General features: G+C 35.3%; 3 protein-coding genes across 7 annotated transcripts; 1 reads left to right on the top strand and 2 right to left on the bottom strand.

Annotated features, from left to right (window-relative positions):
- Nucleotides 1-3,640: 3,640 nt before the first annotated feature.
- LOC122297483 (probable 1-acyl-sn-glycerol-3-phosphate acyltransferase 4) lies at nucleotides 3,641-7,582 on the bottom strand. 3 transcript variants are annotated; one of them, XM_043107545.1, is made up of 5 exons: nucleotides 7,061-7,582; nucleotides 6,686-6,870; nucleotides 5,191-5,837; nucleotides 4,752-4,882; nucleotides 3,641-4,148 (listed from the first exon to the last, which is right to left on the bottom strand). In XM_043107545.1, the coding sequence occupies exons 3-5, from the start codon at nucleotides 5,763-5,765 to the stop codon at nucleotides 3,700-3,702; spliced, it is 1,155 nt and encodes a 384-aa protein (XP_042963479.1). In that variant the 5' UTR covers nucleotides 5,766-5,837; nucleotides 6,686-6,870; nucleotides 7,061-7,582; the 3' UTR covers nucleotides 3,641-3,699. The 3 variants fall into 3 exon arrangements, with proteins under 3 accessions (XP_042963479.1, XP_042963478.1, XP_042963480.1); XM_043107544.1 differs by lacking the exon at nucleotides 6,686-6,870; XM_043107546.1 differs by lacking the exons at nucleotides 6,686-6,870; nucleotides 7,061-7,582 and adding an exon at nucleotides 5,922-6,679.
- A 5,727-nt stretch (nucleotides 7,583-13,309) lies between these two features.
- On the bottom strand, nucleotides 13,310-14,483 carry LOC122297205 (elongation of fatty acids protein 3-like). Its single transcript, XM_043107185.1, has one exon. It carries the CDS (start codon nucleotides 14,336-14,338, stop codon nucleotides 13,454-13,456), a length of 885 nt encoding a protein of 294 aa, XP_042963119.1. The 5' UTR covers nucleotides 14,339-14,483; the 3' UTR covers nucleotides 13,310-13,453.
- A 4,755-nt stretch (nucleotides 14,484-19,238) lies between these two features.
- LOC122297577 (E3 ubiquitin-protein ligase RNF185) lies at nucleotides 19,239-20,737 on the top strand. Of its 3 annotated transcripts, none has more exons than XM_043107685.1 (2): nucleotides 19,239-19,387; nucleotides 19,766-20,737. In XM_043107685.1, exon 2 carries the CDS (start codon nucleotides 19,822-19,824, stop codon nucleotides 20,512-20,514), a length of 693 nt encoding a protein of 230 aa, XP_042963619.1. In that variant the 5' UTR covers nucleotides 19,239-19,387; nucleotides 19,766-19,821; the 3' UTR covers nucleotides 20,515-20,737. The 3 variants fall into 3 exon arrangements, with proteins under 3 accessions (XP_042963619.1, XP_042963621.1, XP_042963620.1); XM_043107687.1 differs by having other exon boundaries at nucleotides 19,246-19,387; nucleotides 19,798-20,737; XM_043107686.1 differs by having other exon boundaries at nucleotides 19,254-19,387; nucleotides 19,498-20,737.
- The last annotated feature ends 5,781 nt before the right edge of the window (nucleotides 20,738-26,518 follow it).

Here is a 26,518-nt window from a genome sequence, read left to right as displayed (position 1 = left end):
CCACATGCTTCATCAACCGACTCCAATGAAGAACACTAGTTTTATTTTTTTTCTTTTCAGTTTCATTATGAACTAATTTTAATTTTTAGAGTTTTGATGTAGTCTTGCTTTGAACATACAATTTATATTCCAAGTTATTTTATTTTCAATATTTTCATGATTGAGTGTTTATTCCTTGTGCAAACATTTTTCTAGCGAATTATTGTTCGATCCATTGAATTGCAATGAGACCAAGATGTGATTTGTGATTAGAGCTCTAGGATTAAGCACCATTAGTTGAGCGAAAGTAGAAATACTTTATCGCAATTAGTGTGTTTTTCAAGAAAAATTCAAAGAACTTAATGAGTCTCCAATTAGTTAAATTCACATAGAGATATGGAGTTATTAGTTGAAAATATTTTTAATATTATTCAAGAGAATATTTTGAATAGTTAAGGGATTTTTATCATCAACTTGAGAAATTCTAAATTTTATAGCAAGGAAGGGGAAGAATAAATTGTGTGGGACTTGCTAGGTGAACTCAGACACTCTAAATCTATTTTTATTATATTTACAATCAGAGGTGAAAGTATAAATAGAAAAACTAGAGAACCAACCTGAACCGAATCGGTTGGCTCAGTTTTGAATCGGTTCGGTCCAAAATCGGTTCCTACATTTTAAAAACCAATTAAATCCGGTTTAGAATCTATATAATATTTTTGGATGAGTTCAAGGAAGAAGAATGAAAGGTAAAGATGGAAGGGAAAATGGGAAATAATGCGCTTGTAAATTGAATTAAGAAATGAAGATTCAACAGCAACTGTTATCATAACTTGACAAGATGATGCAATGGAAGGGGAACATGCATATGTTACCCAGTAACCGTCACCACATCCCCACCCAAAGATTGAAATTCCCGCTTCTTGATTCTTGGTAATTAGAAACAGTGAGACAAAGCAGTAAATGGATTAGCAGGGTAGCCCATGGGCACGATGAATGGGCTAGTAGGGTAGCCTAGAAATCCAAGATCCAATCTGGATCACTAATTGTTCAAAATATTTATGAACGCCTCGAGGAAATTCAACACGAATGTAAGGTAATTTAAAGCTAATGAATTCTCACACCTACATTCGAAGTGAATTAGAGGAGTAACAGGAGGATCTAATATTGGCCTAGCCCAAATTTCAAGACTAAAGCCCCACAACTACCTACTATTCTTGAATAACAGATGTACGAATAAACTATTGTTTGTTCCCTTGGTTATTTGGGTCGATAAGCCATTGTATGGTGATCAGATCACTCAATCATTTAGGAATAAAATCTCATAGTTAGATATTGCATGAGGTTAATCCAATTGTGTCCTAATCCAATGGACCTCTACGCCTATATATATGAGTAACAGGTAACTCTAAAAATATTTTTGATCATATACTTAAGCTATTATACATCACTCATCACTGACTTAGGCATAGAAGTGGCCGCAGGCATCCAATGCCATTCATCTTTAACTTGCAGGTTGATGATCACGTTCGGTGGTGGGACACGTCCTTTACTCCCCCATATGTATATTTCTCAGCCCTCGCCGCCGTTCATCATCCACATGAAGCAAAGATCAGTGGTCTAGCCTCGCGCTACTCTTCCCAATAGTTGCATTTTCGGGATTCACTGCAAAATGCCCTCTTCTCCCCAAGTCTCCCCCGCTGCCATTCATCACCTCTTCTTAGCCTCCCGCCACTTAGTGATTTGAATGATCTAATGTAATCATATTCAAAACCGTGCAGTGTACTGCTTCTTTCATTTAGAAATTTTCCTCTTAGAATAGGGTTCACAAAAACCTAACCAAATGATGTTTTATCTAAACAAGCCTGTTGATGAGTAATTGATCCAATTAGTACTGGTCCTTCAGGTGAGTGGTTTTTATGACAACCAAGTTCAACCACACATTATGTCCATTTTCTGACATGATTTTGTCGACATATATTGGGAATGCTTTCAGGGTAGGTGAGAAGATATTGAACCAGAGCATGCGAAGGGATGATGATTTCAATTTGAATGAAATGTAAGCATTCAAATCAGACATCAGCATGCATTTGGGTGCTGGACATCTCTCTCTCTCGACCAAAAAATAAAAGTAGTAATTCTATGTATAATGTACATGTTTAGTGTGCATATGTCCAAAGAAAAAGTGGACTCTCTCACCTACCATTTAAAAAAAAAAAAAATTGAGTTTTTTCCATGGAGGCTCAATCTTTACCTGAATCTTGTACAAATTATTTTCAAATAGAGATAAAATCTTACCAAGATCATAATCAAATTTAGTTATTTCAACATCAATTTTGATTTGATTATTATTCTTATCAAATATAAATAGATATGATCTTAATATTATCAAAAGATTTATTTCATCTCTTCACTATGAAATTCCCCATGAGAAAATCTATTTAGCATGCCTTTTCTTTAATACACCCAGAACACCGCTGTTGTCGAAGATTTTCCCGTCAACTATGTTAAAAAATGATTGATCTTTTTTATTTTTTAAAACTTAAAATGAATCTCACTATAAGTAGTGTGTTGCACACCAAACTTTTTTATAGCAAAACTCTTTATCCCTCCCATTTAAAAAACTCTATTCACCATCCCCACACACCACTTTTTTATTTTTATTTTTTCTCTTACCAAATATGTGGTATAGAGATTATGAGTAGAAAAATTCAATTAGTTTAAGAAGAATAATGTGGTGTAATGTGTAAGGATGATAAGTAGCAAAACTCCTTCCATTTTGGATGATATGACAAACCTCAACGGAGCAAGATTTAACCATAAAGCCATCCTTTGGTTATCTAAGTTAAGCCACATTAATAGCAACAAGATAATCAAGTATTGATGGAAACAACAGATCATAAAATCACACAACAAATGAAAACTAACAGCAATAATCATAGACAGTTACTCATTTGTTGGGCCAGGCATATCTCCACTCGAGATACAACTGAGAATACATATGTGCTTGGCTTTAATCTCTAGAAGTATCTAAACAAAAATTGAGATCCTCTCCAATTAGTTGATGGTATTGAATGGTCAAGTTTTAGAAGAGAAATAGACACATCAAATTGGCCCTACAGCTAGCATTTAATAGCGTTCGTGTAGTACTTTCAGCCAATGTAAACCCTACACGAGCGATTAATGCTATGTATATCTCTCTAAAAAATTGAACAGTCCAAGGTTAACAGTTACTAGTAGAAAATGCAAAGAAGATTGTCAGAGTACCAGAAAAGTTTACCTGGATTTCTAGATTAAAGCCCTGAACACCATGTCATGCCTCAACAACTTGGCACGACATGATGGTATTCTTTATCTTGGCAACAAGATGGCATGATTGGCAGAAAAGTGCCTTTTGAGTTTGGCCACCGAGAGTACCTAAAGTAATCTCAGAATACTCCACTACTATTTATTAGTTTATTATTATTTTTCACCTATTTTTTACTACTATTTATTACTTTATTAGTACTTTTCACCTACTTTTCTCAACACTTCACACCATCCAAAATCCAGGCAGCAAATACTCTATTACAATGCACCTTGTACCGTACAAGCAACTTCCAAAGCACTCAAATGTCAGCAGGATATTTAAACAATCAGCAATCCAGTTCACAAAACAAAATAAAAGAAACACAAAAGAAATGGTTATTCATTACCACAAATTTTATCTTTAAAAATATACTATACACTCTTGTGATTATTGCAATAAAACATTGCTTGAACAAAGCCTAAAATGGGTAAAGGTTGAATGTTGAAGTATGTAGCAGAACTAAGATATACACACGCAAAACCTACGTACATTTTGAACCAAATGGATGAAGAAAAGGTAAGATAAGCAAATATCATAGTAAAAAAAATCACTACTGTAAAATTTATCGAGCACTTCAATGTAGAAAGTTCTTCTTCTGTTCCTTGGTTGGGGAAATGGCCTTGATCCTTAAAATATGAGAGCAATTGGTCCTTGAGCTGGAACCTATTCGTTAACCATGCTGCAGCCCCCTTATCAGATGCTGGAATCTCATCAATTGGGATACGCAGAACATGAATGTGAACTTCTGAAGGATCCACGCCAAACACATTGTCCATAAAGGAAGGGCATTGGTGCTTGTATGCGATGCTCACATCATAAACTGCAGGTAATTAATATATGAAGCTGTATCAAGTTTCAAAAAAGCTAGTAGAGAAAAATGAGGAACAAGTGCAGCTTATGTCATCAGAATTATTTCATGAGCAAACAGCTATTTGAAGAAATAATTTGACTAAAGTGGCAGACCAACCACAGATTCAATTATCAAGATGTCGTACAAATGATTTTATGAGCAAACGGTCATTTTAACTATTCATTTGACGAGTTACAAATCACCGACAGAGTTCCAATGGTAATGTGAAAGGAACAGGAACCATGATTTTAGAATAAAACAGTCCATGATTACTACTAATAGCAGTCATTTTCCTTCCATTCCTCCGATAATTTACAAGTCACTAACCTACTACAATCCCAATGGTAATTCATAAGGAATCAGGAACCACGATTTTTATATAAAACAGAAAAGGCCGCAAAAGTGCCATCTACAGGCAAAGAATTGGCATTACCACTGGCAGAGCATAAGGACCGACAACTTCTGTGTTACAGAAATATACCATTAACCTAGAAAGAAGTGCCAATGGAAACCCTCCATTGAACACAGAAATTTTGCAGAATGGAAGAGAGGAGGACAATTTTGTAATAGAACCTGCATTCAAGGAGCCCCGCAGTGCTTCCAAGCAAAAGCAGAAGCCCTTTGTTTTTGGGAGCAAGACATTGAACATCATTGGCAGTTTAGCTTCAGCTGCAAATTTTCGACTCTTCTTGCATTTCTCTTCACTGTAAAAAGAAAAGCTTAGATGTCTTAAAACGGCATAAACATAAGTCTTACAGACAAGTAAAGTTTAACAAGTTCAATGTGTTCTAGAACAGAATGAAATGCGGGCAGCACAAAAGCAGAGATGCATGGAATAAAGGACCCACGGATTACTTATATTAGAGATCTATAATTACTGACAAAATAAGATAACCTAAGATCCATAAGATCACACTAGCCATATACTGAACCTAAAACCATATGTTCGTTTCTTATAAGATGATTGCACAAGGAATTTAACAGAATATAAAAGGTAATAATGAGGTAATACGTCAAATTAGTTCCTTCAGGAAACAGAACGAGCCATAATGGATCCTGAGGATTCTTAAATGTGGAAAGCATATTGCACAAAACTGATTCATCAATTTCCCACTTCCTCTCCACAGCAATGAACTCCAAGATGTGAAATCCCCAACCTAAGACAGGCAGTTTCATCAAGCTGCTTTTAAGAATATATTTCATGTGGCCCAGACACCCTTTCCTCAATGCAAGATCCCACAAGTACATCCAGTCAACCTCAGTTCTGTGATTGGCAATAAGCAAAACACGCTCCCCTTCTGGAACCATATCTCCAGAAAAAACCACTTTGGTCCCGTTTATTTTTTCAAACAGAAAAGGCCACAGAGCCAGCCACAGGCCAAAGAGGAAGGATGATGCTTTCCTACTGTAGTGCAGGCTGAAAAGCCGTAACATGACAGCACTCACAGGAGCAAAATACACCAAAAACATGAAGGCGGTGGAAAGAAACACCACTAGACATAGAAGACCCCTTATAACCCGAATAGGAGTCAAAGGGCGGTGCTTTAATCTATTATTATCAGATTTGAGCGGCTTGCAAGTTTCCATATCCTTTGGTGACTGTTCAAAAACTTCCCTTCTTAAGACAGCTGCGATACCCCAACGTTATTTGAGATGTTCCTAAAATTTGAGCGAAAAGAAATAAAAGACAAGATCAGGGCAATAAAACAGACATGTCTATCTGAAAGCAAAAACAGTCCATACCCATGTTTAAAAGGGAGAAGGGAAGTATAAAGTTGTATTCATGATCGAACAACCAGATGGAATATGTAAACCAATTGCAAGAGAGTATCAAAAGTTATCTGCCCAAATAGTAAACAAACGTATTGTTAAAGGCTGAGAGCCGGTATAATGCTAATCGAACCTACATGCAGCTCATCCCTAATGAAGAAGCAGGCCACTAAACTTTGAATTGATCGGGACTTTCATGTGATAAGTTTGTCACTGACTACAACTGTGAAAACAACATCTAGTTGGCCTAGATGCTCAACCCAAATGATTAGATCCAGCCAAATACTAATTAGATTATGAAAGCTTAATGCAAAGTTACTCTCTTCTTATGCTATAGTTTAGACATAGATGTAACCTAACACTCTGTGGTAACCTAACAATCTGGGCCATGCAACCATCTCTCCATACAATAAAATACATCAGATATCTCCAAACCATGCCACCATTATGATACCGAATCTTAACTTAGAAGAAAGGTCACAAGAAGAGTTATCAATAAAGAAAAAGAAAAAGGTCACGACCCGAAGTGGAGAGGAAATTACACAGCGTTTTTAGAAGGTGCAATATCTTTTTCTTCTCAACAACTGCGTGTGCCGGAGAGCTAAAATAAATCCATTCCAATAAGGGGAGACCGGGGAGGGAGCGGGATAATTGCAAATACGTTTAAGCACAAATATAAAATAAGACATGCTCCCTCCAAAAACAATTTAATAATAACACATGCGGTAGTTATGAACCTTGACGGTAGGGAAAACTTCTCAATCTGCACTACACTCCACCAAATCATTTACGGAAACCAACTCCATCATTAAATTCAGGCCTCCTTCAAGCAAAATTCATCATTAGACTCTAATCATGCTCTCCGTACTCGCACTCATTCACAGCCGCGCTGGTTATGGTCCATCTCCCTCTCCCTCTCCCCCTAACATCAAGCAGTGAGTAAAAACGTCACCAAATCCTAAAAACTACAAGAGCCCTAAATCCGAAATACCATATCCAAGACTCGGATACGGTGTGAGTAAGAACGTGAAGAGCAAAAAAATATATCAAATTTGATATACATTTCAATAAGATAGTAATGAAAATTGGAAATTAGGACAGAGCACCGGTACCTGGACTCTGATTGGAGTGAAAGAAACAGAGTGATTTGGGTTGAAGATATTTTCCTTTTTGTTTTATAGCGGATTACGTTTCTAGAGGATGGAAGTCTCCACGTATAAGGAGGATGAGTAAATAGTTGTGATGCCAATAGAACAGAGATTTGCGAATCTCCAAGGATTAGGATTCTAGGAGAGGTGGGGGGAAAATCGCACAAGGTTACGCGCACTGAGGCCACGTTTCTAGAGGATGGAAGTCTCCACGTATAAGGAGGATAAGTAAATAGTTATGAAGAACAGAGAATTGCGAATCTCCAAGGACTAGGATTCTAGGGGAGGTGGGGGGGAGAATCGCACAAGGTTACGCGCACTGAGGTCAGCGATATGATTGGCCAACAACGGATTGACAAGGCAAAAGAGAAACCGACATGTTCGGATAACTCCGTCGGTATTTGTTAGGAAGAAGGAAAAGAATGGTCCGGGTGACGTAAAGCGACAAGGCTCGCTGGGGTCAAACGCAAGCAGTACCTCGTTTCCCTCTCTCCTACCGATTCTTCCCAAGATGTCGTTGCCGCATAAATTCATAATTATCGTTTTAACTTTCAAACCAGCTGGGCCTATCAAATGAATTACTTTGCATCTCCACTGTGGACCCCGTAGGCCCAAAGGCCTAGCAATACACAACAGGTGGGAGGAGGGATTCAGATACTGTTAGTTAAGGTCTAGCCCATTAATAATGGAAAGGTCCAAGCCCAGCAAGCAAGTCAAAGAAAACCAATTTGTGAGATAAAGTCAAGTTATTTGCTGACATATAAAAGGGATAAGACATAAGGTAAAATGGATTACTCAAAATGAAGAAAAAAAATATTTATAAAAGGAGGAGATTTCTACATACATGGGCAGTGGGCACTCTCTCTATACTCCTTTTATCTAGATTCTTATTCAACCTCTCTTCAAAGTAATGTGAGGGCACGAGAGACCGTAAAATTATCAAACATAATGAATTTCGCATTCAAAAGATTTGTGGACATGGCCCTTTATGTCAAATTATGTAAATCTCAGTATTTTTCTCTTTCTTTATATTTTATTTGTTATTTAATTCATGTCTAAGCATCCAAACATTGTAACTCCTTCCAAGCATCATCATGGGCCATTCAATTGTGTTGTTCGCATTTGGCTTTGTTGGAAAATTGCATCAACAACGATTATAACAAACGTGATTCAATGATATCATTAGAAGGGTCCTATTTGGTAAGCTTGTGCACTTAATAATTTGCATTTTTTAATAAGAATGAAAGAGAATTTTCTTGATTTTAATGAAATAGAAGATGTCCACGTATATAGGGAGTATATAAAAGAAACACCTAAATATATTCTAAGAAGTAGAAAACAACAATAGAAAATCATGAGCATTAACTACGTTAAGCACTAAAGTAGAAAACCAAAGAAGTAATGTGTGCACAAAAATATTTTGTAGTTCCAAGTGCACTCCTTATCATTGAAATACCGGTCATTCACTCTCATCCATATATACCACATAAGACATAAGAAAACCATCTTTTAAACCGCATTCACTTAAGCGCAACCATGAAACTCGTTCCAACAAGTAAGAATATCTATCATGCTTAAAGGCATCACCCAAGTCAAACCAATTCTACAAAAAACTCCATCCCACAATGCCCTTGCCACATCAAAATGCAAAAATAAACGATCTATTGATTCATTATTCTTCTTACACGTTGATCCATAATAATGAAACCATGTTTTCTTAAATTATTTGTCATCAAAATTTTTCTAAGAGAATCAATCCATATGAAAAAAGTGACTTTAGAAGGCACATGAGACATCCAAATCACTTTCAAGGAAAATCAGAACTATTTGGAGATGAGCATCCTATTCCCATCATTACAACCAAGTCTAAAAGTGTATGAAAACTGAAAAATGTTGAAACTTCAACAATTTCCTAATCTTGTGAGGTTCCACTAAAATAAACATCTTACTGAAAAAACAATCAGAACAAATTAACATATCTGAAATTGAGGCATGCCAATTAGAAATCAGACAAAAGATGGTAAAAATGCCTTATTAAGAGCTCACTTAACACACAAAATATCAAACTAGAGATGGATCCTAGATTCCTCTCCAACTACATAATTAACATGGCTTACAAAGCTCTCCCATTCCTTGCTAATGAACTTCCCTAAACCCACATCATATGCCCCCTTATTAGAACACCAATCCCCATGCACTTCCATATTTATGATCAATAACCTCTCTCTAAAGTGACTCTCATTCTCATTGATTTCTCATAACCATTTCCCCAGCGAGGCTTTATTAAAAACAAATTACGAACAACCAAACATCCATTAAAAGCAGGAGAATAAAATTTATTCCAACTAACCAAGCGGAAGTTAACTTCCTCTCCTATTCCACTCCACAAGAAAGCACGAATTAACTTCTCAACCAAGTTGGCCACCCTTTAAGGAAATGAACATAAAGATAGAAAAGAAGTGGAAAGATAAATGGTTCTCTTGATTAGGCTAATTATGCCCCGTTTTGATTAATACAACATGTTAACGACGTGTTTTGTAACCTTTGGGCCAGGCTCTCAACGGTCTGGGTCTTCTACTTACAGAGCCTGCAACAAATAAGAGGGAATCAGGAAGAGTGGCTTGGGATGGCCCGAGTAGCCTCCGATATCTAAGTTAGTGGACACGTGAACACCCACAAGTGGAAGATCCAAATAAAAAATAAAGTTTGAAAAATCCTTCATTGCTAAAGAAATACTTAAAGTTACCACTCATATACCACAACATATCCCAAAGATAATACAATCCCCTCAAATCCTCCCACAAAAGTCTCCTTTCCCTATTCGGCTTTGGCCCATATTTGCCCACATGGGCCAACTCCCACCCATCCAAGAGCAAGCTATAGAAAAATTTTCAACATACACCTCTACTAACTCACCATTCTTTTATCCCACTTTAAGAGGGTACCTTCAAAATCTCCCATAAACCATCAAGTAAATCTGTCCCACAAAAAAAACCCCCACAAACTACAAAAAAAATACATCTATCAATAAAGCATAACTTTGTTTCTTGTAAACACACAATATCAACCTTCCAACTAATACAAAGATGCTTACTGGAATCATTAAGCATCCTAAAATTCCTAGGAAGGATCTTAGGCTTCATAAGAAAAATGAGCCCCCTCCCTCCACTCCCCTCTTTAACGTCATAATTAATAGAATATTTTAATCTTCTTAGTTCCATTTCCTTCTTTGATGCAGATTTCAAGATTGAGGAACGTCTAAATTCAATAGCAATTTGAAGAGCCTTGAGTTTCTCTTCATAACCATCACAAGAGATCCCAACACAGGCTTAAATATCCTCAACCATTTTTAGAACCCAATCCGAAACAACAATGGATGAAGATGGATGATAATCTTGTTTATTGCAATACGTGTAGATGTGGCTTCACTCACACTCGGTTGATTTGAGGGACTTGAGGGTCCTGGCTTGGGGAGACACTGTGAATCATGAAAAATTGTGATAATCATTTGGATATTATCTCAAACAACTATATCAAAGTCGATCTTTAGAGAATTGGGAGGTGGGTGATGCCAACTTTCATGTATTGTATGGATATGTTTGACTTGATTGATTGATTGAAGTTAAGATATATAGTGCGGTTGGCCATCGTGATCTCTAATCCTTGTAAACCAAATCATGTCCATAGTAATCCCTACAAACAAAAGAATGGAACAAGATTCCTCGGGAGGAATGCCCAAGTTAGAGGAGGAAGGGCCAAGAATGATCCTTTCATTAGATAATGGATGATGATGCAAAGGCTTGGATGTTAAGTAGCCACTAAGATTCACACCATAGAACTCTTAATTATTGGCAATTTAGGAATGGGAACTCCTAGGTTTCATTTTCAAAACCACAAGGGATACAAGTCATTGAGTAATGGTCATGTGGGGCAAGACCCAAAGACTACATACACCATAGAACTCTTAATTAGTGGCAATTTAGGAATGGGAACTCCTAGGTTTCATTTTCAAAACCACAAGGGATACAAGTCATTGAGTAATGGTCATGTGGGGCAAGACCCAAAGACTACATGGTAATGTACATGTCTAATAAAAGAGATGGAACAATGAAAAAGGAGGAGACGTCTATGGAAGGAAGTCTAATGTACAACAGAACTTCTTAAAGTGGTAATAAGAGAACAACTTTGTGAGAGGATATTAATCATATAGACTACACACCACGCTTTTTTTTTTTTATAATTTGTTTTTAAAAAAAATTTGAGTTTATTTTTCTTAAATTAATTGAATTCTTCTACTTCTTATCCATATTCTAAACATTCAGTAAAAGAAAAAAAATTAAAAAAAATGTGATGTGTGAACTTATGTTTAGAAATTTTCAAATCTAAATATTTGTATTCAGATTATTTATCATACTATCAAGCCTTACCATCTCAAGATTTTTCATTACCATAAGTTTTATACATGAGCGATGAGAAGTAATGAATTAGAAGATAAAGACTATATGTTGAATTAAAGTGAAATGCAAAATAGATTCAAGATTTCTCGAATTAGTCGCAAAGTTTCTAGTTATGTGTTTGATTAATTTGACACGTAACAATTAGCATGCATGTGACAATAATCTCCATCGAATCTAATAGATCCAGTAATTATATTGAGGTCAGTGGTCATGAATTTTGGAGGACTAGAGCTTGCCAATCCATGCCGCTAACTAATTTAATCCAAAGGGCAGGCTGTATTGACTAAGAATTTTGTTTTCGTAGAATATGATTAGCAGATGTTTGATTCTTAGGGTTGTATCTTGATTTACGTAATGAGTAATGCTACTCTACCACCCAGTACTGGTGACCAATGGGCGTGTCTCATAGGCTAAATATTACTTTCTAATTTTGTTTCTTTTTTCTTTTCCATATTTTTTTAATATATTTAAATATTTTTTTAAAAAATATACTAATACATTAATATTCACTTTCTTAACCATTAAGGAAAAAAATAATAAAAAAATTAAAATATATGAGCAGTCAAAATGAAGAGGTAAATTCACGAATCACACTAGCATTTTCCCTTATATAGTTGCTTACACCTATCCTAAATAGTTGCTTACACCTATCCTATGGCAATAGCCATTGCAAAAGACATTATTGTTCGTAAGAATACTTTTCAAAATCCATGAAACTCTTAATAAATTTGAATTGGCTTACAAAACGAGAAGAGATCCATTTCTTAGCTATTTTTGCTTTATAATTGGGATCCAAAGGCCATTTTGGTTGCTTTGGATGCACTATTCAAGTTCAACTATATGGTATGTTTGGAAAGATGAATTTTGAAGGGAGGAATTGAATTATCCTAATTTCTTGTTTGGGACATCATGAAGTAAAGATGAATCACATCTAAGGTGGGTTTTAATTAATTAAAATCTTGGATTTCATATTTATTGACAAAATGGAATTGCAAGAGCTACAAATATAAAAGGATTAAAAAAAAAAAACTCACGAAATATTGTGGTTTCATGTAGTTCATTAGATCTATTTTACGATAAAAGTAACTTTACAATCTAACATTTCATATCAAGTCATGTCATGTGGATTTATTTTGTATAATTCCTCTCTAATAAATAGTTTCGTACCATGTATTTCTAAAATCCATCCAAAAGAAGATTTTAAATTAATCAAGACATTTACAACCCTAATCTAAGTCCAAATTAAATGGATTAGTGGTTGGTTGCAAGGTTTGACACTTCAACTTAAGCCAATTTATTTTGGATTAATTAACTTATAAATTAAGAGAAATTCTATTTGCAGTCTCTAAGTTGCATTGCAAGCCTTTTATTAAATGAAAAAAAAATTATTTTAAGAGGGATATTTTTATAATTTTAAAAAATTTTAGAGATAAAATTGTCTAAACCTACTGACCTCAATTTTAAGATATTACAATCATCAAATAAGAATTGTACGTAGCATTGCTTATAAATTAAATTACTCTTGTGACAAAAAATAATAGCTGCCCAAAGTCGTGTTCACGATGGTGGGTCTGTCAAATGTTGATGTGTTATTCTTAGTTGTCATGCTTTAAAAATGACGAAGCTTTCACATAGAAAGGAGACCCTTTGAAATTCCTTTCAATTTTGGTGCGGGGGATCACACAATATTCAATTCCTTGAATGGACTTTTCTATTCGATTTAAATCTTATCAAACTTGGGGGAGAAGCATTCAAATCTCTCACAATTTTCCGTTGTTGACTGAATATCAATATTTCATATATGATCATCCTTTACAGTTTGAACAAAAAAATGGGGATTTTCTAATCTTGTATCCCATAAATGAATAAAACAAAACCGTAGAAACAAACAAGAAAATCATCAAGTGTGCTTTTCTTTAAGGTTTACAGAACCCCAATGTGTTGATTCCTCATCTTCACTGACTCTGGTGTTTCTGGAATGCATCTTCTTCGCATAGAACTTCAAGAACAAAAACAAAATTGCTCCATTTAAGACAGAATTGAAGCCCCAAGCACCAATGCCATTGCACCCACCTTTCAAAAGGTGCAGAAAAAGGACCCCAATATGGCAAACCAAGTTGCATCCGAGCAAAACAGCCTGGCAATTCACCACAAACGGGAAGCGAGCTCTGGGCAGCCCTATGGCGGTCCAGAACCGGTACCCATAAACCACGGAGTAGATCAGAGTGGTTAGCAGTATCGCCAGGACTTGGAAAGATTGAGAAAACTCCAGCCAGATGAAGGACATGAAGATGAGAATGGACTGGTTGAAGAGCGTGAAAAACGTCAGCTTTCGGCGGCGAAGAATGGTGAAGAATGTGCGGAGCAGGTGGAGGAAGCGGGAGAGGTAGAAGACGTAGGACCAGAAGAAGACTCGCCCAGAGGGACGCGTGCCGAGGGGGAAGCAGAGGAGCCATTGGAAAGGGGTGGAGGTCTTGGTGCGGCTCCAGAACCAGCGAGTCTCGCGGATTTCAGCTTCTGCGGAAAGGAGCATGCCGACGAAAACGACAGCAGAGATTAAAGCCACTGCGAGGCTGTGGACGGCCGGGACAGGGCCGAGCGGGATGGGGCGGCGGCGCCGGGAGAGAATCAACAACGTGTAGAGAGTGGTGGCGGCGGCGATGTAGGCGGATATGGCGGTGAAGAGGAAGGACCAGGTGGAGCCCCACGACTGGGTTGGGCTCCATCGGAAGTTTACGATTGAAGGATGCTCCGCTAGCCAATATGTCGGGCTCTGCAGCGCCATTACCGGCGGTGAGATGTTCTGATCTCCGTTTGTATGAGAATAGAGAATCAAAGCAGAGAAAAATGATGGAGTTTTGTGTTTTGAGTTTTTGACAGATTATAGGAGAGAAGCTAAGAGAAAAGAAGAGGTTTAAGAGACCAAGGAATGGAACTATCAATTTGCTTTGTGGAGTTACATATATTTATAAAAGGATCTTATAAGATCGACATGTGACAATTAATGTATGATGATATATTAGATTGTAAAATTTTTCTTATAGTAAAATAGATAAAGATTTTTTAAAATTTTTTACCAACTCAAAACTCAAAGTGGAAGAAAAATAAATACATGAATTGGATCCGATAGTAAAGTAAGAAAAGATATTTACAATTATGAATTATGCAATCGTCACGTAATCGTTTTAAAATAAATAAATAAAATATGAGATCTACATCAAAAAAATTAATTTTTTAATATTAAATTTTACTATTCTTTAAAACAATTACGTGATATTTATATCTTTAACGATTGTATATAGAATTACTCTTACTTAATAGTTGTACGTAATTTTAAATGTTCTATAAATATTACGAGGTCTAGAAGATATATTTATTTCTTTCTAGTTTTAAATCCTAGAGTTTGATAAAAAAAAAAAATCTCTTAAAGATTCAAATTCGTGAAAAATACATTAGACATATACATCTAACCATATTAATTTATTAATTTTAATTTTGTGAATCCACTTAATAACTCTCATCTTAAAAAAAAAATTATTATTTATAAGAGAATTGTTAAATTTATAAAGATAAATAAATTTATAAATTAACATGATTTATTATAATATTTCAAATTTATTGTATAAAAAAAAAGAATCTATAATTTAACGCATTATTTTAATAAACTATACATTTTTTAATATTATTTTAAAACGAAGCATTTTTTTTTTAATATAAAGATGAACGTAGAGCTTGAGGCTTGAGAGTCGTCGGCGAAGTAAGTCATGAGCCATCTAGAACAAGAAAAAGACAGGGACCACGTTCACGTGCGAAGACGATGGCGAATTCGTACCCCCCTTAAAGGTCAGACCGTAAGAGGCTTCGATTCCAACGATTTGTTATTCAAAGGATCATATCTAATGGGAAAGGAATTTAAGGAAAGGTGTGGAAAGAGAAATGAGATTAAACGAGATAAGACTTGTTTTGAGTTTTAAAAAAATTAAATTATTTATTATATTTTAAATAAGAATTTAAAAAAATTATAATAATAAAATTAAAAAATACGAGATAAATTGAAAAATTCTTTTACTCCAAACAATCCGTAAATCGTCCATCTAAATATTTATATACATAGTTATTAATATTATTAATTTATTTAATTTTAAAAAACTCTAATTTTAAAATAATAATATTTTATCAAAAATATAAAAATTAATTGTGTATATATAGTTTCTCACAATGATTTATAGATAAAGATGATGATATTACAGTTTCTAGAGTTACCAATTGACTGTTTTTCTAGAACAACAAAGCAATGACGTGGCATTGGTAGGAACTTCAATTTGCGCCATACATGGGAATTATTTGGCCGAACGGATTATATTTCTTGGCCACCACACTTCTGTCATTATCTTATTATTTAAATTAATCTAATTAAAATATTGCTACAGTATAAAAATATTTCATCCAGTTAAGATATTAGAGTAATGTTAAATACAGTTTTAAAATATATAAATCACATGTTTTTTTTATTAAAAAAAGATATAGTCTACTATTAACAGAATAAATTTTACACGTGAGTTTCATATTTATTAATTTTTTTTAAAAATAATTATGTAAAATTTATATATTTTATAACTGTAAATATTATTTTTCAAAATATTATATATAATCGTTAGAAAATTTTAGTGTGTTAAGATCTCTACGGTTCAATAAATTAACTTACGTACTCGAAGTCGAAGTACCATGTATCTATGTCGACCACAAACCTTGGAATAAAGCATACTTTGCTAACAAGTGTGCTGACGTGTTACCTTCTCTTGGCATATAGATCTACCTTCCAGTCTTCTCTTCCAGCTACGTTGAACTCAATGTCTTCTACATCTATGTTAACAGCATTGAAAATTGCTAATGCAACCCCTTACAAAATCACCTTCCTGAATGTTAATTCATTTCACACCTCTATAACATTCCAAAGAGCATAGCATTTTTGCCAATGCTGGTTGAGAGACATAATGTTTTTGTGCACAGATAGTTGCTAATATTTTCCCTTCTCCATCTCTGATAATGATACCAATCCTCATTTTCCTGGTTTTTAAGTCAAACTCGTATCCCAATTTGACTTCACAAAGTCTCCAGTTGGTTTTTTCCAACACATCACTGGCTGTGGGGAAACTCCATAGTGCATTGACCACAGTTTCCTCTCTACTTAAGCATATAGGACAACATGGATTATCAACAACTTCCTTGTTAAAATTAAGATTTTTTCTTTTTGGTAAAATATTATTTCCTGCTTACCACGAGAACATTTTCACCACCCTAGGAACATTTAGCCCCCACATAAGGTTCCATCTTTCATCTTGCATACTCTCCCTAGAGGTTTCTCCATTTATTCTTCTCCTTTTATCTAAATCCACATAACATTGTGAATAACCCATCCTTGGTGTAACCCTAGATCAGTTTAGATCAACTTCATCCTTCTCAAATAATTCTTGGATTCTAGCTTCATTCCCTTCTCTAGACTTGTCATTGATAAGTTCTTTTGGCTTTAGAATCACCATAGGCAACATTCATGGAGAACTGAACATAGAAAGAGGTGGGAGCTGGAATCCACTTATCTCCCAACATTCTAATCTTTTCTCCATTTTTCACCCTTCATCAAAAGGAAAAATCTAGTTGTAAGTACAATTGGTTACTAATATATGAACTAATTTAATGTGATTGGTCAAAAAGTAAATTTTATTGAAAATAATACTAATTTAAATTTTGAATCCACTTATCTCCCAACATTCTAATCTTTTCTCCATTTTTCACCCTTCATCAAAAGGAAAAATCTAGTTGTAAGTACAATTGGTTACTAATATATGAACTAATTTAATGTGATTGATCAAAAAGTAAATTTTATTGAAAATAATACTAATTTAAATTTTGAATATGAAAGAATTAGTATTAATATGCAGATTAGTATGCAACTTTACTTGTATGTAACAAAACTCCTACCAAAATCCCTATTTGAGAGAACCAATCATATCTCATACATTCCTCCATATCAAAGATGGACCACCTCCTACCTTAGCCTCAAGTCTCTAAGAGTGCTCGAAGTATTTGTCCCTTAACAATTTTTTTATTTAAAAAGTACTTTAATATGTGTCAACCAAACAACTTAATTCTATTATTAAAGTAATATTAAGACTATTTAAGAACTTTTAAAGTCTCCTAACATAACGTCAAAATACCCATTTACATTATCCCGCTTAACTTTTTGGAAACAAATAGTAATTTCACTAAGTATAAGACGGAAAAATAGGCATGCTGAGCCGGAGGTTGATCAGAATCTCGATCATTGTACAGGTTTCCTATTTTTGGGCTTTAACTTATAGCCATAGGCCATGGCCTTTAGGGTTCTTGCATCCTCTGGGTGCTCGCCATTCATTTACATGCCTAAGGCCCAATAATGCCACGACAATTATAAATTATAATTACTAATTGTTGAAACATTTTAGTGTACAATATGATTATTAAGATGCTAAGTATACCTTCTAGAAGATACATATATTTGTCAAGATCCTAATAATCTGATGGCATATGACTCGGTTCTTCAAATAAAAAATTTAGATTCGAAACTCTCCAATCCTATATAACAAAAAAGAAAAAAAAAGAAAAATAGATATATTTTTATTAAATAAATGGGTGGAAGTAGACTAGGATGGACCACCTTATTTTAGTGCACTTGTCCAAATTTCTTGAAAAATTAAAGACAACTTGTCCTAAATGCACACGTTGATCTACATTTTAGAGCGGGGGCAGTTGGAATCATTGCTTAACTACCTCCCATCTAGAATATACTTTTTGTTGTTTTATATATTGTGTCGTTATCAATATTTGTTTTGATACACGTAAGTTGTTGCGTTAACACATCATTCAATGTGGGATTATTACAATTTTTTAAAAAGTTAATACCAATAAATTTTTAAGATTGCTGTTATGGAAGAATTCAGCATCAACAATGTGTTGATCATTTAAAAAATAAGGCTTATAAATAGATATTTTTTACCAATATTTATTAATCGAGGGATAGTTGTTAACATTTTTATTAAAATATTTTCTTTAATTTGGAAAAATACGAACATATTATATGAAATTGACAATATTCAATGTCGAAAAATATAAACCCGATATTTAATACAGCGAGATCTATATAATTTATTTCTAATTATTTGACTAAAAAAATTTAAACATAATATAATAGAGTAATACTATATAAACTCAAGGAATGAAAACTTTTAAAAAAATAAATAATTAAAATATATATTTTTATTATAAATCTTACTTTTCTAGAAGAATTTGTACAAAATTTATATAAAAATCATTTTGGAAGCAATAAAGATGGACGGTAGCTTCCAAGCGCTTGGTCGTTGGGAATCTGGGATGCGTCGGTGAAGGAAGTAAGTACGTGGCGCCAAATGTAGTCAACGGCGTGGTGGTTAGGTAACTTCCGTTCATGGGAAGGGCGGCTCTTCTATACGGCAACCGAAGACCGTTAAGTCTACCAGAATGTGGACCCCTCCACCCCCAACGCACCGTTTTGAGGAAGCATCCACATCTACCCTATGGTCAGTAAGCGTCTACGCAGGTAAACCAATGAGTTATTGCCAGCTAAGCATAGGCGAACCACGTCACGTTTATACGTTTCCAAACGCGAGATCCTTAGGTAAAATGAATTAGTGTGAAAAGCATTTTCCTGGCAATTTCTAGACAGCCTCTGATCTCTCTCTCTCTCTGGTTCTTATATCTGCCCCTTTGACTTGGGATCGATTGATTTGTTGCATCGGTCGGTCTCTCTCTTAATATCCAGGTCAGTAATCTCTCAACCTGTTTTTCCTTTCTGATTCTTTTGTTTCTGTCCTAATGGATCCCTTTTTGCTTTAAAAATTTATTAATAGATATGATGCTCCTAATTTGTAGAGATCTTCAAAGGTGTCGGCTTTGTTAGTTCATATGGGATTTTTTTTGGTTGTCTCGATTAAAGGAATGCTATAAATCTGCGTTGAGAAACGAAACGGTTTCCACATTTTTTTATTTGTTTTTCCAGGAATCCTTATGGAAACATTCCATGTTAATGTTTTGATTTTGACGGCTTCGGATTTAGATTTTTGTTTTCTCGGTTCTTTTTTTATTTGAATTATGTGATCGAAATATTGTATTGTGATCTTACGATAATGGTTATTGGCAGTGCTAATTTAGGGTATAAGGTGGTTGATATAGGGATCTTAGATTTTGGGGCAAAAAATGGCAAGTGGGTCTGGGGAATCAACGAGCAGGCCACCTCAAAGCCCGTCTTTCTCGAGCAACAATAATAATAACAGTGATGCTGGTAATTTTGAATGTAATATTTGCCTTGACTTAGCTCAAGACCCTATTGTTACCTTATGCGGCCACCTATTCTGCTGGCCTTGCCTTTACAAATGGCTCCACATGCACTCGCAGTCCCAGGAATGCCCAGTTTGCAAGGCCCTTGTTGAGGAGGAGAAGTTGGTCCCTCTGTATGGCAGGGGAAAGACATCAACAGACCCGAGATCGAAGTCTATCCCTGGCGTTAATATTCCAAGTCGTCCGGCTGGGCAGAGACCTGAGACAGCTCCTCCACCGGAACCAAATCATTTTCCCCATCATGGATTTGGGTTCACGGGAGGTATGGGAGGTGTTGCACCAATGGCAACTGCAGGGTTTGGGAATTTCACATTCTCTGCAGCTTTTGGGGGTCTCATCCCATCTCTATTTAACCTTCAGTTACATGGGTTCCCAGATGCTGCTATGTATGGTACGCCGGCTGGTTATCCTTTCGGGTTTTCTAATTCATTTCACGGTGGTCATGTCCATGGATTCCGTCAGCATACTGGTCATAGGCAACAAGACAATAATCTGAAGAAGCTGCTTTTTTTTATTGGGTTTTGTGTTCTTCTTGCTCTCATCTGGCAGTAGTTTAAATCTGTTATCAGAACTTAAACCTGCTAACAGATGTGGGGGTGAAACTCATGCAATTGTAATTTGTTAGTGCATTTTGGGTTTAGTTTTCTATGATCAAGGAAATTGTCCATAATATACTTTGTGCGTACTTTTCTAGCCGCTTTTAAGAATGTAAAGCGTGATTTACTTGTCTTTCTTCCTTTGTTTCAATTTCTCTTATTTAAAAAAGTCTTTTTAACTTCTCTCTCTCTCTCTCTCTCTCTCTCTCTCTCTCTCTCACACACACACACACACACACACACACGCACAAACCCAGAAATGAGATTTATCACTGTGGTAGTGTATTAAGTAGCCATGGTAAAGCAGTTTTGGTGTAGCATCTTTCCCTTTTTCGGTAATTGTTCTTTTGTTGGGAGAATAGCATGGTGACATCTGATGATTTATTGTTTATCTTGTTACCATTTCTCACTGGCATGCCTTTTTATATTGTTGCTGCAAATGCCAATTTATTCATATGGAGATGTTTGGGTTAGCTGAAGTTTCTGTTGAATTATACTTTTTCTTGAAAATATGGTCCTTAACACGTTGTAATCGGATTAAATAAATTTTGAACTTTTTCCTTCTGATTTCAGTTACATCTTCATTTGATTACCTGAGCTTATGATTTGACCTGTTTCTGGGTCTGTATTTCTATGTTGACTGCCTGCTCCTCCATCCATCTGGTTTTTGCTGCATATTTTGATTTAGCTGCTAAGATGGCTCCTGTTTTAAGTGGATTTATTTGTTGCAAGCATGGGTCTGGATCAGCAGGGAATGTATTTATTGTTGAATGCGTACCATCTTCAATTTTTCATTTTTCTGCACAATTGAGCGAGATTCAATTGATGATTCTGAGTTTATCACCCTATTCAACAGTTATTAGTGGCATACTATTGCGGTGTTTCAATCATGAATTCTTTTAAGATAATTAGTTCTCTATTCTTATAAATTTTCAGGTTAGAGATCCACTTGTAGGCTATCTAATCTTATTATGCTCATCATTTTGTGATTTACATGCCAGTGCTGCTCTTGTGCATCACTTCTTAGTTTCTCATTAACCTGAAACATACTGTCTGCTTTGACTGTGTGTGACTGTAAGTCTGTAACCGTCATGCAATTTATCAATTGGTTTGGACGAAGAGTAGTTTGGCACTTGCCCAGAAAGAGAGAACAAACAGGGGAGTTAGGCTTGGATATGTTCTGGAGAACTTAACCCTGCTACGGTATTATTGGTTTATGAATTGGAAAATTCCATATTTTGCTTAAGTTTTGATCTAAAGTTTTTAAGTGTTTCATTTACTCCTAGAATTAGTTATGTATTAGATGAACAGAAACTATTGCCAATCATTTGGATGTGGGAAGGCCACATCTTGTATTTGTGCAGCGGATACTTTGAGGGGATCATTCATGAGAGGTTTGGATAGTGAGTTGAGATGAGATAAAAGTTGAAAGTTAAATAAAATATTATTATAATATTATTATTATTTTTAGATTTGAAAAAGTTGAATTGTTTATTATATTTTGTATAAAAATTTAAAAAAGTTGTAATGATGTAATTAGATGAGATGAGTTGAGTTAAAAGACTGAAAACCAAACCTCTCCTCAATCTTCGCAAAGGATTCTGTTACATACTTACATGTGATACGAGAGTTTTCTTAAAAAGTATGCTATGAGTGGAGAATTTCTAGAAAACAAATAGGCTACTGTTTTAGTGCATCCCTTTGTGGCTCCTCTAGGTGGAGAATGCGGAACTGAGTTTGTTCTGCTAGGGTTATGTGTTTTGCAAACAAGCTTTTAAGAGTTATGCAGCCTCAATCAATTGGGTCTAAGCTATGGATTCGTTGAATTCTCTAGTAGCGTTAGGTTCTAAGTTACTATTCAATCCCACCTTGAGGGAGCAATTGTCGCCACCTAATCCCTTCTTGTCTGGTTTCTAGAACCTCTCAGGTGGGCAACCCCCAGTGTTGCGAAGAGCCCCTGCATGGGCCCCCGGGGGGGGGGGGGGGAGGGAGTTGGACCTTCAGGCCCTACTAGATAATGGGGGCAGATTGTCCCTACTAGATAATTGGAGGGGGAGGGGGGGGAGAGGTTTTTAAAACAACAGATAAAGAGAGGAAAAAGAGATAGGAGTGAACAGTGAGGAGCCAGGAGGGAGAGACCTTGGGCAATGGTGATGAGGACAGGGTAGGAGGTTTTTAAAACAATAGATAAAGAGAGGAAAAAGAGATAGAAGTGAACTTGGGGGGGGGGGGGGGGGGAGATAGGAGTGAACAGTGAGGAGCCAGGAGGGAGAGACCTTGGGCAATGGTGATGAGGACAGGGTAGGAGGTTTTTAAAACAATAGATAAAGAGAGGAAAAAGAGATAGAAGTGAACTGGGGGGGGGGGGGCTTTTAAAACACAAGATAAAGGTAAGTCATTATTAAAAAAAAAATTAATATATATATATTGGGTTGGGCGGATGGGTGAAAACCCAAGTTGCTTGGGCTCAGGCCCCGTGCCCTAGTGCTTATAGCGTGCAGGCAAGATTTGGGCAGAGGGGGGCGGACGTAGTGGCTCAACGCCCGACCCTACCCCTACCCTATTTACTAAAAAAAAAAAAAAAGTTCTAACCTACTATTTGGTAGGCCTGCCAAGAAACCTGCTAGGCAAATAGGTTGCGCAACCCGATTGGGCTTGCCCCAATAAAGTGTTGACTCAAATGTCGGTTTTAACACTATCCAACCCAACCAATGTTGGGCAGCATTTGAACTCTTAAAAAGGGTTTTAAGCTTCTTTTTCACTTCTGCATCAAACCCTAGCCCCCACTCGTGGGACCGTGTAGATTACAAAGGTTAGGAGGGTCTGCCATAGACCATTCTCTTTCCTCACCTGCAACTGTTCATGAGTTTTCTTCAAATCTATGTAGCAATCGTAATAGGGCTAGTACTACTTACTAATAGTAAGAGAAGAAGAAGCACTTTAATTTCTCCAAATCAACTTCCTAAGTTTTACTGGTATCTTGAGGAGAAGGAAGGGGCAAGAACTTTTATTATGGGTGTTGTGTGAAGTATTAATTCATATTATTCGGTAGCAAATAAGTAACCAAGATGTTCCCACTACCAAGAGCCGTAGAACTCGGAGAATTCTTGAGATATTGATAGTAGATACCTTGAAAAAAATTCCTAGATGTTGCTGAGCAATTCGAGATGGTTACAACTGCCAAATGGCTTTTTTTCCCAACCTATAAAAGAGAATTTATATTCAAAATGCAAATCTTGAGAGGAAAAAAAGGGTAACTCAACTTTAGTATGTTCTTCGAATCTCAGTTCATTGTATTTGAGAAAATGCCAAAAACATATACACAGAGAGAATTTATAGTCATAATGCAAATCTTTAGAGGAAAAAAATGGTAACTCAACTTTAGTAAGCTTCCTGCTTATTCTTATTTTGAAATGAGTGATGGTAGGGATGCTGTTCATGATATTCTCTAGACATACTCTCAGCTTTGCGGATTACTAGCTATTCATGAAAAAGTGTTCATAAAAAGTTTCAGGGTCAGTTAAAAAAAAAAAAATCAACCGCATTTCTTACTGACCCAAATGGGCCGGTTTGGATAGGGTTTGTGCCTTCTGATAGATGGGCCGGGTCAGGCCCAAACCTTACTTGGGCTGGTCGGATTGCAAGCCTACCAATTGGAACATGGTTTGACTTGAAGGAGTTCTGCCAAGAGGAAGGAGAATCAGATGGAAGGGGTACGTGAGAGAGCTAATTTTGATTCAATTTTGGTCTAAACTATTAATTGGCAACAGGGTTGCTCTTGCTGCTAGACTCTTCACGTACATGTTCTAGGTTGTAACATTAAAAGGCTAGTATATATAGTTATAGGCAAGAGGTTTATGTGGGATCATAATTTTGAAGAATCTAAGGCTGGTACTTAGTTTATTCTGAAGACCTCAGTTGAAAGTAATAGATTTTGCAGCAGTCTAGCTTTGTCTAGGCATACTATCTTGTAGCAATCTTTGTCAAACATATACACCTTTAAGCGTTCTTTCAAAGTTGAGGCAGGGGCCCTAAGTTTAAAGATAGTTTGTCACATTGTTTTGGTGTGGCCCCTTTTGTTCCAAATATTCAGCTTTCAAGCACATGAATTGCTTGACTATACTTCCTGATATTACCTTTGTGGGGTTTGTATTGTTGTGATTTTGTGACTTTGCTTCCTCGAGTAGCCACAATTAATGCAAATATTTTGGCGGGCTAGGCTGATATATATAAGTGATGTTTGTTCTTTTACAAATAATCTACGTAGTAATGCTACGTACAGTCTTGAAATATATAAGTGCCATGTAATTTTTTTTTAAAAAGAGTAGGATCGACTATTAAAAAATTAGTTATTTTTTCATGTAAGTTTCGTATTTACTTACTTTTTTCAAAAAGATTGCGCGGCGCTTGCGCACTTTAAGACTGCAAATATCAGTTCTCTTTTAGATGACTATGTACTTGATACTTAAATGGTATCTATTTAAAATATGCCATGATGCTAGTATGAATGCAAATAATAACATATAAGATGGTGAACGATATTACAGATAATCGCTAGTTCTTAAGGAATAATCTACATTATTCAATGTTTGGAAACAATAGATAATTAATTAAGATGATATGATCATAGTAATGGTCTTAAGTGGAGCCATAAAATAAGTGATTAATTCAACATAGATTATGGAATATACCATTGGCTAATTAACTCTGTTACATCATCAATATTATATGGATATCATAATTAGAATGTTATGAACTTAATTTTTCAATAATTATTATTAACTTGCAAGTTTTCAATGCCCATGACAAGTGGAAACCAAGACCTCTATTTCTTAGCTTTTCTGCTTAGGGCATTCCCATCCCATACCGTAAAAGTATAAATTTCTCAAATTTTGAGAAAAAATTTGGAGATTTCATCCCAAACCGCTCCCCATCCCATTCTCCATTTTGTGGTAAATGGATGAGGTTGTTACAGAGGATCCCCAAATATGGGAGATCCACTGTTTATTCCCAAACTATTATTTTATGTTTATAATTAAGTTTGTAGTTCATTATATAAAGGGAAATGAGAAAAAAAGTAATAAATAAAGAATAAAGAAATATTATTTTAATAGAATAGAGAAATAATAGGAAATTAGATGTAAGAAATTTTTTAAAGATGAGTAAAATTTAAGAAAAAATTTTAGGGAATGTGATTTTTAGCTAAATTATAGGAAATTTTATGGAAAACCCAATGTGAATACTCTTAAGGAGATCAGATTATAAGACCTCTTCAACATCTGCATATTATATGTGTCTATTATTTTGATTTTGTATGTTATTTTTTATAAATCAAATATGTAATATATCATTGGATGTATTCATAATGTTGCTTTCTCGTCAGTGTCATATATACATTGCACTAAAGATTGTTATGGATAAAAGACTTTGGTTTTTGCTATGCAAATAGGGATGTTTCTATTTAGTAGTTTAGTTTTTAAATATTCTTAAATATAGTCATAATATTATATGTTAGCTAGTTTCATTATGATTTCTTAGAGTTTCTATTCGAACTTTTGGGTCTAAATTTAGAGAGAGATAGACACATAAAATAATTTATATATTATTTATTGTTATATAAGTGTAAATTTCTCGGACAATATTAAATATTCATTAAGTTGTCCATGAGTCAATATCTTTATAATTTTAAACTTTTAAATTTTAACGCAAACCCTAAATTAAGATCTTGATTCTAGTTATGAATAGTTCGATTTGGAGTTTATGAGTATGAGATTATTGGATTAATGTCCATATAACAAGAGACCATATCTTAGCAATCCTCTTTTTCTTCTTCATTTTCCTTTCATGTTAACCCTAGGCAGCTCACTACTCCCTAGGTGGGGTGGATACCCTTGCTCTCATCTTTCCATCATGATTGCTCAAACTCATCTAGCGAGCGAGGGGTTCAGGCTATTGTCACC

Source organism: Carya illinoinensis, chromosome 15, assembly GCF_018687715.1.
Source record: "Carya illinoinensis cultivar Pawnee chromosome 15, C.illinoinensisPawnee_v1, whole genome shotgun sequence".
In the NCBI taxonomy this organism is placed as follows: Eukaryota; Viridiplantae; Streptophyta; class Magnoliopsida; order Fagales; family Juglandaceae; genus Carya; species Carya illinoinensis.
The sequence above is the reverse complement of the archived record's forward strand: the minus strand, read 5'-3'. Positions and strand labels throughout refer to the sequence as shown.

Bases quoted from the DNA above. Each gene is read 5' to 3' on its own strand.
- LOC122297483 (XM_043107545.1), bottom strand. From the start codon at position 5,765: ATGGAAACTTGCAAGCCGCTCAAATCTGATAATAATAGATTAAAGCAC. The intron at 4,883-5,190 runs GTATTACCTCAT...TTCTTTTTACAG, and splicing joins CCTGAAGGAACTAATTTGAC to TGAAGAGAAATGCAAGAAGA. The intron at 4,149-4,751 runs GTTCTATTACAA...AATTACCTGCAG, and splicing joins GCGGGGCTCCTTGAATGCAG to TTTATGATGTGAGCATCGCA.
- LOC122297205 (XM_043107185.1), bottom strand. From the start codon at position 14,338: ATGGCGCTGCAGAGCCCGACATATTGGCTAGCGGAGCATCCTTCAATC.
- LOC122297577 (XM_043107685.1), top strand. From the start codon at position 19,822: ATGGCAAGTGGGTCTGGGGAATCAACGAGCAGGCCACCTCAAAGCCCG.